This window comes from Bemisia tabaci, chromosome 2, assembly GCF_918797505.1.
Source record: "Bemisia tabaci chromosome 2, PGI_BMITA_v3".
NCBI classification, from domain to species: Eukaryota; Metazoa; Arthropoda; class Insecta; order Hemiptera; family Aleyrodidae; genus Bemisia; species Bemisia tabaci.
In genome coordinates, this window is record NC_092794.1 from 54,973,121 (window position 1) to 54,987,860 (window position 14,740).

The 14,740-nt window shown below is 36.1% G+C and overlaps 2 protein-coding genes across 5 annotated transcripts; both read left to right on the forward strand.

Annotated features, from left to right (window-relative positions):
• The first annotated feature begins 51 nt into the window (after positions 1–51).
• LOC109035907 (uncharacterized) lies at positions 52–6,936 on the forward strand. 3 transcript variants are annotated; one of them, XM_072295856.1, is made up of 7 exons: positions 52–190; positions 1,492–1,656; positions 2,151–2,328; positions 3,041–3,141; positions 4,397–4,513; positions 5,579–5,705; positions 6,776–6,936. In XM_072295856.1, the coding sequence occupies exons 2-7, from the start codon at positions 1,621–1,623 to the stop codon at positions 6,844–6,846; spliced, it is 630 nt and encodes a 209-aa protein (XP_072151957.1). In that variant the 5' UTR covers positions 52–190; positions 1,492–1,620; the 3' UTR covers positions 6,847–6,936. The 3 variants fall into 3 exon arrangements, with proteins under 3 accessions (XP_072151957.1, XP_018905283.2, XP_018905284.2); XM_019049738.2 differs by having other exon boundaries at positions 65–266; XM_019049739.2 differs by having other exon boundaries at positions 74–266; positions 2,151–2,262.
• A 162-nt stretch (positions 6,937–7,098) lies between these two features.
• On the forward strand, positions 7,099–14,695 carry LOC109035905 (vacuolar protein sorting 33B). 2 transcript variants are annotated; one of them, XM_019049734.2, is made up of 3 exons: positions 7,099–8,806; positions 10,110–10,373; positions 11,607–14,695. In XM_019049734.2, exons 1-3 carry the CDS (start codon positions 8,652–8,654, stop codon positions 12,937–12,939), a joined length of 1,752 nt encoding a protein of 583 aa, XP_018905279.2. In that variant the 5' UTR covers positions 7,099–8,651; the 3' UTR covers positions 12,940–14,695. The 2 variants fall into 2 exon arrangements, with proteins under 2 accessions (XP_018905279.2, XP_072151956.1); XM_072295855.1 differs by lacking the exon at positions 7,099–8,806 and adding an exon at positions 9,689–9,712.
• Positions 14,696–14,740: the final 45 nt, after the last annotated feature.

Here is a 14,740-nt window from a genome sequence, read left to right on the forward strand (position 1 = left end):
TGATTGAGGTGACTGGTGAGTTGTGTAAATGTAAATAAACAATGTCGAGCCCATGTGAGATTGTGAGAATGAAAATTGAAAAATCCTAGCGTTTGATCATATTTGATAACGAACCGTGTCGTGATCTCTCGAGTTTCACGTTTCATAACTGCTTGATTGTGTCCGTTTTCGACTTCATTTTTATCTGCAAGTTAGCATAACTTTGAAATCGCAATTCCTGCCTCTAATTTCTTATTTCTAAGCTTTATGCGATGGCTCAGCTCGAGGTGACTCTCAGATTACTTTCTCTTCTCCTAAACCAAACGCTCGGATATATTGATATCTCAGTGTGTTTTCACTGCCAGTGTCTTTCTCAACATCCACACAGCTATAAACAATCAGTTAGTTGATTGCGTTAGAGGGGGACTCTAGATTGCGTAATTAACCCCCTTCAAAATAAAAAACTTTCTCCTCTTTGATCACCTTTCACCAGCGCCTGTATTATTGAGCCGTCATCGTATGACCATGATTGATAAATGCATAAATGCATTGATTAAATCAATGCCAAAATCCACAGCTACATCTGCATATGGATTGTGGTTATTCCGTAACTATTCTAAGATTGACTCTAACAATTCTCCAGAGGAAAGTTTTTTTGCTTATAAAGGAACTCACCACTTAGGCATGAACTGAAACCTTATTCAGAAAGTTCTTACTTGATTAAATTGAAGATCAATCACACATTCTGATCTAAGGAGCTAAGCACATGGAAAATGAAAAGGTTACCTCTTCCCTCCAGCCCGTTTAAGTATCCAGAAGAATGCTGCCACAGACTGCACTCAGCTCCTCATCCTTGAGTATCCTCACTAAGAAGGCGTTGGACCAAGTTTTTTCTCATTTTTCGCAACTTTTCACACAGGAATATCTTCAGTTAATGCACAAGTTTGAAATTTTTTTTGCACATCGTTGCTGCAATGCTCCGATAATACATATGTTAATGGCCAAAGTGCAAAGCCACATCTCTCTGTTTGTGTCATCGTAGACTACCTGACTTACTTTACCTTTTAATTGGGAAACTAGCCAATTTAATATCTCCAAACCTACCTTGATTTTTTTTCTCTATTAGCAAAATATTTTGCATAAATTGCAAGCTTTAAGTATACCTCGTTGGCTTGTTTATTTTCTAAAACATATTAAAGGAGTAGAGATTGTAAAACGCTACCAAGGATGTACGTGGTTTTGCCTTTCAGTGATTGATGAGTACCTTATTTTAAAACCGAAAAGTATATTTTCTTGTATAATAATTACTAATTGCTCTTCGTAAAATTGGAGATGAAAGATGCCTGATGTTTTCACTAAAATCCTTTAAAATCAATAATGTCACTATGTAGGTCCTTGTTAATAAAACCCTTAAGCTTGCAAGTCCAGTTTATGTCTGAGTAATTTAATTTAAAAAGAATTACATATGTATTTAGACTGTTTGGGACTAACATAAACTCCTTTTTTTGGCAGTGTCCGCAAGAAACCATAGAGATTGATGGTGTTGTTTATGATAACTTGCTTCTAGTCAAAGCTTATGAACAAGCTATCGATGAAACGAATAAAAATATCATTCTTGGCAAGGTTGAACCTGATGTAGAAATGCCCCATCATGCTCCTTCCACAGTGCCTCAAAAGGTGAGCTTGTCTATATCATACTCCTCTCTTATATATGAGGACATCATTTCAGTTTCAGGAAGAGGCTCAGTAAAGTGCAGTCGCTTTTTAGACCTCTTATAGCCACTATTATAGTCTGAGGAACTCCATTTGGCATAGTAGCAAAGGGACATTTTCAAGCTTATAGAGAATTGCAGCAGCTCATCTCGGTGAGGAGCCGTGGTCTCCAGGCCAGGCTCACCGTGGTGAGTTTCCATTGTGCTCACGCCGGGTTTTTACCTTTCCCTTTTCTACAAGACTCTTAGTCTATTGGTAGCCAAAATATTTTACCCAATATTCTTAACATTGTAAATGCTTCCCTTTTTTCACAGAATTCCATTCAACTTGCAAGACCCTCAGTTCTGTAAGGAGTCTCAATTAGAGAAAAAGCAATTTTTATAGCGTATGGCAACATTGTACTTAATTTGTTTCATTTCCTCTTTTTAATACTTTTTATTCTTTTTTCCTCACTTCAGGTTCTCTTGGAAGAGGGTATGTTTGTTCGAGCATTATATAGCGAAGACCAAAAATACTATGAGGCTACTATTATCAAAGTTTTCGAGACTTGTTGTCTTGTGGAGTTTGCAGGTAGTTCATCTGTTTCTGTCTTGTCAATTAAAAGAGCTATTGCAATATGTTGGAAAATAGCTCAAGGTATCTAACAGTTTCTAGAATAATTTCCAATCAAAAAGATTGTCGTCTCCCTAACAACAGTGATCATTTTTATTCTGTGTGGCTTTTTATTCTGTCCTCAGCAGACACTCTTGATCTCCAATCACTCACATTCATATTCGGTTACTCTAACGGTGGGTGAAGAAGGGTTTGCAATTAAATTATGCCTGTGGTTGCAGATTTTGGTGAAAATTTTGGATACAACATTTGTCCCCGTGCTCTGGAAATCTTAGACTATAGATAAAGCTCTTGCACCCTCCAGCAGACCATGCTTTCAACATCCTGCTATACTTTGATTGGCTGACTAAACTTTAAGGGGATCCTTAATTTTGCTTGGTCAGTGGTCTCTAAAAATGTTGTTTTTTTTTTGGGGGGGGGGGGGGGGTAAAGGCAAATCATGTTTTCTGACCATATTTATATATAAGGTTTTGCTATTAAATCTATTTCAATGTTTAGTCAAGTCATTTTGGATTTAGTCACCAGCCACAAGGCAGTAGTACCTGGCTGCCAGGCTGCTAATCCTGCTGCCAGGGAGTATATTATTGCACCATGCACCTTGTCTGTCTGAGAGAAAATTGTGCCGAAAGAAATCGATCCTCTGTCTGGAGAATTTTGAAATTTATACTGAATTTGACTCACAATAACAAACATCATCGCCCAGAATTAATTTCAGTTTTGTATGGCACTGTTTTAGGTTACAAGAACAGAGAAAAAGTAGCAAACAAATACATTCAGAAATCGTTGGGCAAAGAAGCGCAACAGAGACAAATAATGGAAGCCACAGCTGAAGTAGATGTAAGCATTAATATTCTCACCATACTTTCTTTGTAGTATTGCTCAGACAAGGTTATTTTGTTGTAATTCATGCAATACTCAATGCGTAAGGGTGATTTTTAAGATGACATAGAGTTTAGATGGAGGATGTTGATGGTGCTCTGTTTGTTTGATCCTTGGTGAATACAGGACAAAGTTAAAAGGAGTAGAGGAAGGGCTCATAAACAGAGTGTGCTGGGTTGGATTTCTTAGCTGCAGAAGCATATCTCCAGGTCTGAATGAAATTGAAACTGTTCTGTTGATGTGAATGACGTCACTTATCTAAAATTGGAACTTTAAAAGCTGATATGGGCCCTCAGATGTTGCTCTAATTGGACTGCATTTTGCAATTTGGAACTATAGATTCTGGCTCATCTGAAAAAACACTCATGTGCATGGGTAAACCAATGGCACAAACGTTGTTTTTAAACTGGGCCAGAATCTATAGTTCCAAATTGCAAAACGCAGTCCAATAGTGAATAGTGTTTCTTTTTGTAAAACAACTTAAACCCCTCGCTTGGGCTTTTATGGCTTTAATGAGCTTTTTATTTGCCTATTTTTTCTCAATTTTAGTCTTGTTAATTATGAAAATTATTCTTAGGTCACTTGACTGGTTAGATGAGAAAAACAGAGAGCCACCTCAACAACACCTGATAATGCTTTTATACTAGGTTTTTAATTTGTACCCTTTAAATGGTCGTTTAATTTAATCATCTAATTTTATATGGAAAAATAAACTCCCAAACCATTTATCTTGGTTTGCATTGTTGCAAATCTCCTGTCATGCTTTATTTTTTAAATGAAAAACTCCTTAACAGCAATTCTAGAAAATTGCAGTGGTTTTTCTTCTCCACAGAAAAAAATTTTGTGAAAAATTCGCGGAATGGTTTTGATCTGTTCTCCTCTATAACAATAAAATACGTTTGGAAATTTTTGAATGTAGCAAACGAGATAAGTGTTTTGGTAGTTTCGCTGTCAGTATCTAATCCTTTATAGCTGCTCTACACTTAATAAACTTAGGTATCAACTTTTTCTGTCTGTCTTATATTTTTGTCAGTTTTGATGGCTCACGTTCCAGCTTATTTTCAAAAATTCTGCATAAAATTTCTTTCTAAATACTCATTATAGTTCAAGGACTTTTTTGGAGAATGGAACATTAACATTAGGTTTGATATTACCAGGTGTAATGATGAAGAACCTTCCTCACACTTCTTTGACTCACTTTTTTTCTTTACAGGAATTGACAGACAACAGAACAGCTCAGAGCAGTGAAATTGAAACTGATGAAATGACTGAATGTGATTCTAGTCGACCTCTTTTTAGAATGCCTCCAGATCGATCGACATTCAGTCCAGTAAGTTTTTGAATTGTATGCTAAGTATAGCGTTCATTGCATATGAAGCTCTTAAGGCTTTTTCAAGTCCTAAATTTCATTGTTATTTTAGTTTTTTCTGATGTCTTCTGTCCAGAGCATCAAGCATATTATTGTGCAAAAACAGTGTGGAAGATTCTTAATGTAGAGAAATTTTTTTTTATCAGTGAACAGATTTTTGGCAGATTTTACTAATTTATTTCTTGTTTATCAGTTGTAACACTATGTACAACAATGGAGGTCGAGACTCCAAAAGATTTTCTTCGGTCAACAGCAAAAAATTCACTGAGAAATTCTGGTGGTCAAAGTAAGACTTTTTAAAAATGAAGTAGTATAGTTAAGGAGTAAAAAGTTGTGGGGGAAAAAATTGGGTGTTGCTTAATCACGAGCCTTTCTCTCTTCTCTTCTCTGGCAGACTGTCACAAAGTTCGGCTGTTCTTAGTAATTTTGTCTTTGACTCTACATTTGCACCTACAGAACGTCTAGAAGAATATCCTAAGGGGTTGATGAGGACTTTAACCTTTCAGACACCCGAATTTTGTGTTTTCGCTGAGAAAGTTTTTATTCCTTTATTAATTTTCTTTGAGTATCATTCTACCAATTTAGTACTCTTATAATGAATCTTGAAGATATCAAGCAGCAGCCCCCCCCCCCCCCCCCCCCCCACTCGGAGATTATCATGTGTCATGCAAAAACCACAATCTCCAGTGTCTTTGGTTTTTAATTACCCCATTGCAGCCAAGCAAGGTTTTTTGGATCTTATTTGGACTGCATTTTGCAATTTGGGGCTATAAATTGTGACTCATTTGAAAAAACATGTATGTGAATCGGGAAACTAATGGCACATACTTTGTTTTTAAACCTAGCCTGAATTTATAGTTCCTAATTGCAAAATGTCCATTTTACAATCCCCTCCTTTATTGATTAATTTTGGAATATCTCCTAACATTGCATTTTACAAATCATCAACATCATACAACAACAAGTAGATGACTTATTTTTGTGTAGGTCATAATTTGTTTAATTTTATTTTAATCTCTGTTACAGTTCAAGGGTGGACAGCCCATGATTCCTCCTCCAATCCCACCTCATATTATGAATCATTTCCCACAGTCAGAGTCAGAAATTGTCTCATCAATGTTGCTTTCCTGGTATATGAGTGGATACCACACTGGTATGTTCATAAAATGCTGTTTGTGTTAAGACCAATGTAAATGATGGTCAGTGCTGTCATTGGCCAGTCAATGTCCATACTGGCCAAGTTAGTCTGTCAATTTTGGCCAGCTAATGACAAAATTGACAAGCTTATTTGCCTAACAGGCTAATAGGCTTGCTAACACTGGTCAGCAAACTCATTCAATTGTAAGATTGGCTGTCAAGTGTTGCCATTGCCCGGTCAAAGTTGACTCTGGACAGTAAGCTTAGCCATTGTTAACATTGGCTAGCCAGCGTCAGCATTGACCTGCTATTGTGAAAATGGCCATTGCCACTTGGCCAATATTCGAATGAAGAAGTAAAAAAGGAATCAATAAAAGTGAATCTTTCTGTCGGAACCGAAGCATTCTCTTTGTCTGCTCTTTCTCTAACATTATCGAAGCTGGATAAATTCTGAGCACACTATTAAAACGCTTACTTTTGTTAGTTTTTCTGTATTGTATTAGTTTCTGTGTGGACTATCTGGTCCTTAAGAGATAAAATGAAGCATTCCGTGGGCAACTTGCAAACGCCTTTTGTGGGGAATATCTTGGGGCTTTAATTTCTTCATAAGTCTCCTTACTAGATATTGATTCTCTCAAAAAAAAAAATATCGTATCATTGTAAAGTCACTGTCTGCAGTTTTGCACGGGTCATCAAGAAAGTAAGTTTTTTGATTTTATATCCTTGAAAATGAAACAGATGATGAAATTGAGAAAAAAAATGAGAGCTAAACATAGTTTTAGCCCTGAACGGAGACCCTTATTAGTGTATTTTCCTAAGATAATACACTTTTGCATTCTCCCACGGTGTCAGACCCAGACCAGCTGAGACATTGTGAAGACCACCGATCACGGGTCGTAGATCACGAAAATATATGTCATTTAAATTCATGTGTTTATTTTTATATATTTGTGTATGTATGTATTTCCGCCTTTTTAAGATTTTTCGATTTTTTTAAAAATTAGTCAAAGAGTCCGAAAGAAGTTCAATTTTTATGATTGAAAATGTAGAGTAAAACTAAGCCCATATGTTTGTACCATTTTTCAGGTTATTGGCAAGGATATCAGGCATCCAAAAATCGTTCAAACAGTGGACGGAGTAGATTTCGAAAAAAATAAAATCAGCCTTTAGCTGTTATGTACATCCATAGCCAGCAGCTCTCGTATTTTTCTGTTTTGTTTGTGAGTAAACTATTTTTTCGCTCAAAATAGCCCTTATCATTTAAATCTCAACCATTTGTCTATTGATGGCTGGACGCTCCTTTCATTAACAGGAGCAAAGCCAAGAAAACCAGCAGGAAAAAAAATCTCAACTTGATAGAGTAAAAAAGTGCGCTTCTGTGCCTTCAGAGAATTGCAACGTCTTATTCCAGCCCCCCGTCAAGCTTTAAAAAATTCTATATAATTTTTAGAATAAATTGTCCTTAATTTGAATCCGTGGAAATTATTTTCTCAGGAACTGAAGCAATTGTATTACCAGCTGTAGCAGTCAACCATCACAGTTTCTTCCTTGTAAGTTTTTCTTTGTAGCAGTGGAGGCTGAAAATATCAATTCTGTATCTAAAAATAGTTAGGAAAAGCATTTGGATCTTGAAAGTATCTTTTCCCAAATATTTGTTGGATGCTAAACTCTATGTGTCATCTGAATTTTCAACTAAAAACTCTATGCACTCGTGCTGGGTAGTTTTCTTTTAGCTTTCCTGTTTTGAAGTAAAGGATTATCTTGAAGATCTGTTGAATGATAAAATCAGACTTTGTGAAAGCCCACTACGTCCGATTTAATTTATCAGTGAATATTCTGGAAGAGAGTGTCAAAACTTATCTCTACTTTGACTTGTTTGTAGGTAAATCATTTCAAATGAGGATAAATAATAGATCAGAAGTTCAAAGTAGTATTTTTATCCTATAAATGTATGTACCTAGTTATTAAGTAGCTATTTTGCATTTAAAAGGACAGGCATAAATGCATTTCACAAGTATCCAAAGAGAATAATTATATAGGATTTCAATAACTATGAATATTACACAGATGCGCTAAGAACATTATATTTAAAATTATTTTTCAACAAGTTTTGTTGCAAGGATGGTTGTGTTGACTATTCCATGTTTTTGTAATAACCGTGTAAGTGCATCTCGACTTGACATGCATTCTCGATGCATGGTTATACACTTTGGCCATCGAAATGAATTTTTTTGAAAGTAGGTCTGTTTCAATTCTGAACCAAGAATATTTCAGAAGCAAAAAGTCGTAAAGACTTCAAGTGTTCTCTTTCTATCTTCTTTTAAATAGTGTATCAAAAAAGAGGTGTTGTTTGAAAATTATTAATTAGGGTCCAGCAGGTCCAGCTAGATGTGCAGGGCTAGACCCTCAAAATTTTACATACCTAAAAAAGTAGCCTCTAATGATCTAGAAACAACTTAATTTCATCTCTCCAGCAGGTGCACCCGTACTAAAGATAGCCGGCCGTCCTGAAACTTATGGCCCACCCTGTATAATGCTCCCACTTGTCATTACAATGTTGCCACATCTTGTTTGTTTTTGTTGTTAAAAAGCAAAATATTGATAAGTGCTGTGGTGCTGTGCTGATTGTTAGGTTATCCGAAAAAGAAATTCGAATGTTAGTAATGTTACTCTGAGACGTTTATTCTTCCAAGTAAATTGCTGAAGTTCACCTAAGGAGATCGATTCCCATTTACTTAATCCATGGTTTCTTCCCTCTTCTTATCAATTGCACTTGAGATCAATTCTCCCCGACAACCAAGAAGTATTGAAGTGAATCTCCCGAGCCAAGTTTTCTCCAATGGCTAAATTTTAAAGGTGTAACATCACCTTTTGTTAAATATTTATTTTTCTACAAAGCTTTTATTATCGCTGAAAATTTGTTTCTCTCCAATTTTGAATTCAATGCTTATTCAGTATTGCAATGGCAACTTTCATGTCAAAGGTGGATGCCTTTCGTCAAATCTCAGCAAGACAATTGACAAATATTCTTGACAGTATTCCTAGTCCAAAAGATCTTGTTATTGACGCAAACCTGATTAAGCCTCTGGAGAGGATTGTTGGCATTGCTGTTTTAAGGTAAGGACACCTCCAAGTATGTCTTACTTTCGCACCAGCTTGATTTACAGAAATCAAGCTATCACTCGCTACAAGATTTACAGGCGTACTATTTTATTTTAGTCTGAAATAACCTCCAAAATTAGTGGTAAAATTTGACCTGATTGAAGTTCAAAATTCTTCAAGATCCCATATTTGCCCAGACGTTAATGGCTTCAGACCCAAATTTTGAGGTTATGTATCACGGAGTCTGAGCAGAGCTAACCAAAAGCCGCAGGTCAAACAAGGCGAAAGGCATAGAGAAAAAAAAGTAGGTGTTTGCACCTTGAGGATTATCTTGATGCAGGTCGGTACAACCTGGATATAGGTGTCGTCAGCTAAGTTGACGGTTGTTTACTTTCGGTTTGCAAGTGCCAACGACGAATTTGGGCCCCTGAACAAAGCGGCGTTCGCTACTATCCACATTGAAAACATCAGTCTCATGATCGTACCGCAAGAAAACTACTTAACAGTTATGATTTGTGACTTTTTTGTGGTTGTGATTTCTGTGTGGCTAAAAATTAAAGTGTTACAAGGTTTGAAAGTATTAAAAAACTTATCTAAGCTTGTGTTCTTGCTTCTGAGAGAGCCAGATGTTTTCATGTGGATAGTAGTGATGCGAAAATGCCTGCAAATCGAAAGTAAAGAACCGTCAACTTAGCTGAAGACACTTTTTGCAAAATTCAAAATTCGAAGTATAAAAAATGGACCATAACGTCCAACTTTTTTGCTTAAATCAACTCATGATGTCATTTCAAACACTTTATATAGATACACTATATCCCATGAAGGGATGGCAGCAGGAGATTTCAAAATTTCAGTTGCTCTATTACCCATATGAGGACAGGCACATATGGCGTCGCGGTAATGCCAAGCGTCACAGTGTAGGTACTGAAAAAGTTATACTTACAGACCACATTTTTATTATTATTATTTTTTTTTCTGATTTAAATCTATAATCTCGGCTTATAGAATTAAAAGTGGACAATCATCTTAAAGTTTATGCCTGAACGTTTGTAGTAATAGTCTCACCTCTTTTCTTGCCATTTAGGAATTTGATTTTGCGCCGAATAGTATTTTCTAGAAAATGCGGCTTTTGATGTCGTTTACCCGTGTTCCACCACTGAATGAAGTGGCTTGAAACTGAATTCCTCTTCAGTAAGTGAGAACAAATTAACAGTGTAACCATGAAACCAAAAGGTTGCAGTGTTTAGTAAATGTGTGATTGTAATATATTTTGTAATCCGAGTTTTAATTTTATTTTTATTGATTTTATTGTTTCTAGAGCTCATGGCATTGATAAAATTTACAAGTTTGATGCATCAGCGTTCCTCTCTAAATCCTCTCAAGTTGTTTTCATGATCCCATCAGATCTGATATCAGCAAAACATGTGATTGATCAAATCAACGCTCAGATCCAGCTCGAAAGTAGATCAGCCTTCAATCTAATTTTGGTTCCTCGAAAACTGGATTCAATTATGAAGCTTATAGAAGAGGAAGGAGTGTATGAGTATGTACAAGTATACTCTTTGTCTTATGGACTTATCAGGTATTTCACTTTTTCAAGATTTCTTACTGAGTTTTCCATTTGAAATGACAATATTTCATTAAATGAGCTTGTTCCTAAAATGCAACATTACATCGGGTGTCAACGTCATATGGGTGTCAGGCTTTGCGTTTTAAGCACCTCTGTCTGAAATGCAATCATCAACTTGAGTCTCAGAGTTTTTAGATTTTCTCAAGGGTTCATCGAGAAACATCAAAACACCATTTAAACTTTCTAGTAAGTACAGCACTGAAAAAGGTAATTTCCTTGCAATTTTCATTGAGAAGACCAATGTTAAATTACCACTGAAATAAAATTGAAGGAATTATTATTGACTAGCCGTGGTAAGAAGATTTCAATTTTAATAGGAAAACTTGTTATTATTTTGACAATGAAACATAAAAACACAGAGGTTAATAGAATTCAAAGACAGCAGGGACTTGCAAGGAATGGGCCTGGAGGAATCCAAATTTCTTCATCCTGAAGTACAATTCCGATGAATTTGAAAGTAGGTATGGCAAATGACAGAGCCGCTCTTGATAACATACCAGGCTGCCAAATTAACGGAGAGGCCCTGGAAAAAGGTGTTTTTATGGGTAATCAACTTTAGAAGATCTGTCTGTCGATTGAGAGGTCCCTCAGGATCTCTACTTATTATGGTAGAGGTCCTGAACTTACAAATTTGATAAGTTCATGGCCTACCCACCACCTTACCAGTGAAAGCTGCAGGTCTTGGGGTGCTTCTGAACAGTCAGTTTCTGATTCCTAGGGTCGATTACTGATCGAAACACCTTTTTCTGGGGCCTCTACGTCAATTCAGCAAGCCAGCATGTAATTCAGAGGAGCTCTATCCCCAACTTCAGGGGTCTGTACTTTGGAGAATAGGTCAATTTTGGTGTTGATTCCAGTTAAAATTATATGCAATTTTCGATTTTTATCAAATGTCTTCAAAATTGTGACTAGAACTTCAATTGTCAATAATAGAAACCCTTTTATACCTCCCTAAGGTAGCTAGGATGATAAAATCTGAATTCTTTAGGGTGAATTCCTTGTTAAACTATGCGATCCTCGACCTCCTTAGGCCTAAAATAACTGAGAAAACACCCTGCTACGAGTGGTCTGGCACACCTTATTCATGGTCATTTATCTTTAATTTGTCATTCCGAGTCCCCTCTTCGCAATTTCAGTCATAAATTAGTATTGCCTAAAAAACTAATCACTGCTTTATGATTACAGGCTTGATAAGTTTCTTCTATCCCTGGAATTACCAAAAATATTTCAAACGGTCTTCGTCCAAAATAACCTATCCCTCTTGCCTGTGATAGCTCGCTCTTTGTGGTCCACTCAGCTTGTCTTTGGAACTCCAACAATCACAATTCATCTCGGTCGCATTGCCAAAAAAGTGGACCAAATTGTTCATGAATTCCTGGAGAACCTTGGGCGACCAGATGGAAAGAGCCAAGATATATCTTATTGCATCATTTTAGATCGTGATATAGATTATGCTTCTCCTCTTCTCACCTCAGGTACTTACACTAGCCTTCTAGATGAAGTTTTTGGAATCAAAAGTGGCACCATAACTGTTCCTGACACAAAAATTAGTTTTAGTTTATGTAGTCAAGAAGAGACATTTTCACAAATTAAATATAGGCATTTCTGTGATGTTTCATCTCATTTAAGTTCAAAGGCAAAACGGCTGCAAGAAGAATATGCAAAATCACAAAACATGGGCCTGCAAGAAATGAAAGCATACATTAGTCAGAATTTGGGAAATGTGCGATCAATGAAACAGTCCCTTGGACACCATGTGACAGCTTGCGAGGCTGTGTCTCAGAAAATCGGAGCCCGCTTCGTGAAGCAGCATGAAATTGAGCAAAATATAATCGCAGGTAGAGACAAGCGAGAAACTACTCAGTATATAGAGAATCAAATCGCTCTTGCAGAGGAGGACAAATTAATTGTTCTGCGGCTCATTTGTCTGCTGTCTCTTGCACAAGAAGGCCTTAATGCAGAAGAGGCCAAGTCACTTAAAATGCAGTTCTTGCAAGCATATGGTTATCAATATCTAACCGTTTTCCACAATCTAGAGCAAATAGGACTTTTTACTGAGCAACCTAGTCTGATGAATGTGATGGCTGCTGAAAGTGGGATTGCCAATCGACTGACACATGTGGTTGCAAGAAAAAATGCATTTCAGACATTGTGTCAGCGTCTAGGTCTCATTCCAAGTTTCATGGAGAACCTGGATTTAAAAAATCCAACGGACATGAGCTATGTTTTTAGTGGAGGTTACATTCCGATTGCATGTCAGTTGGTCAATCTTATATGGAAGAAGGAACTATCGTTAGATGATCTGACAAAAATTTTCCCTCACTGTACAGTGAAAGGTAAAGAGAATCAAAACCTAGTCACACCAATGCGAAATAAAATTATGGTTTACTTTATTGGAGGGGTAACTTATGCAGAAATAGCTGCATTTCAATTTTTAGAAACACTTTTAAATGTTCAAATTTTAGTTATTGGTACTTCAGTAATTAACGGGAATACATTGATGGACCAATGTATCTAACAAATTATTCTTTAGCCGTATTGTCATTAAGTTGTTTTTCACGAAAAAAGTTCACATCTTATGATGCTTTTATTATGTCTAATGCCAAAGAGGACACATGCATGATAGTACTGAAATCGTTTAGTTTTTGATATGTTTTTTTGTTGATCAAAAATTACTTTCACAATTTTTTTGTCTGAAATTGTTTAAGGCAAATACGTCAAAAATATGTCACAGCCATAGTCAATTATTTCTGTAAAACAGGAACACTCATTCTGAAAGGAATGATGTAGTGATCCAGATAGTTCACTGCCATCATTCAATCCTTGGTGATAGTTTCTAAGAACACTTAAAATTTCATCAGCCTGCAACTTGGTTGTTGTAATTTTGTATTTTGCGACTAGGTAAAACCAAGGGGCAATGGAGTTATGTGATCGGTCGGCTTTAATAGTCACAGTTTTTATCGGTTTTTTTGTCAATTGAAATCAATGACAAACTAAAGGCACCTCTTGAGTTGCCTTTATTTTGTCGTTTGATCCACCTGACATTGGTACAACAACAACAAGGATAACTTTAATGTCAACCAATCACATAACTCTATTCCTATTTAGTCTTTTCTTGCCCAGTCGACTAACACAAAATTTCAGCATTCAAGCTGCTAGCTACAGATAGTCATTCCACCCTAATATCTTGTCTGGACTTCAAAAATGGCAAGGTGAGGAAGGGACATGGCCGGCCAGTAGTTATCAGTTCACACTGCTCAGCTGACAATGAGTTGCGATGAGATCATGGATCACTTGTAGTGTGTGTGACTTTAAGGTGGCCTGATTTTATATGACAAAATGTTTTTCACAAGTTTGTTAAAAACACCATCTGCAAAGTTTCAGTCAAATCGGATGATATTACTTGTGCCAAGAGATGATTCTTTTTTGTATGCATTTTTACATTGAAAAACAATTTTTCGGGAAAAAGGTAATTTATAGGAAGAGTCCGAAGTCACATTTGGATTCAGTAGCAAAAATTGGGTAAGAAAAGTTCTAACACCTAAAAAATTGTTTTCATCCTTCCTTTCGACGGTGAGACATTTGGATAAGGTCAACAAAGGGTAAATAACGGTATTTAATCTCAAATAATTATATTAGCCTACACCCCAAAGAAAGCTCAAAATATTGTAAGTCTTGTTAAGGTACTTTTCTGCGCTGAATCCGAAAATGCTACTCATTTTTCTCTATTTCATCAGGATTTTCTGGAAGATATGTTTCTATAAAGAGAAAGTTTTCCAGGGAAAACTCTAGTTTTCAGGAAAGAAACACTCCATCTCTAACAGGTGTCTCTGATGTCTTGATTCAATGAAAAAAATATTATATTCATTGGAAAAAGTAACCATCAACAATTCAAGTTTGGTAAAAATGGGACTAAGAATTGATCACTATTTCCAGAAGGAGACAGTACTGGAAAAACTGTAAATTCCCTAAATTTTAAGCGGAACATTTTTAAATCAAAATTTCTATTAAAAATATTTATGCTTCAGCAGATCTAGAATCATCATATTATCAAGTTTTATCTGTAAAGGTACCCTGAGAAATGTTTACCTCATTTCATAACTTTTAACCCTTAATTTTCCCAAGATTCTCACAGGTCTAAGATAACTTTCCTTTTTGAAACAAGATGATCTGATTGTGAGATGGTAAAATTATAGACTGTTATTATTTTTTGTTTCTACGTGTTTTGTGACCATTATTATTGTATTAATTGTAAATAAACAAGTTTTCCTCAATTCTTGTCATTTTGTTATGCATATTCTCGAAACCTTTTTCCTTAA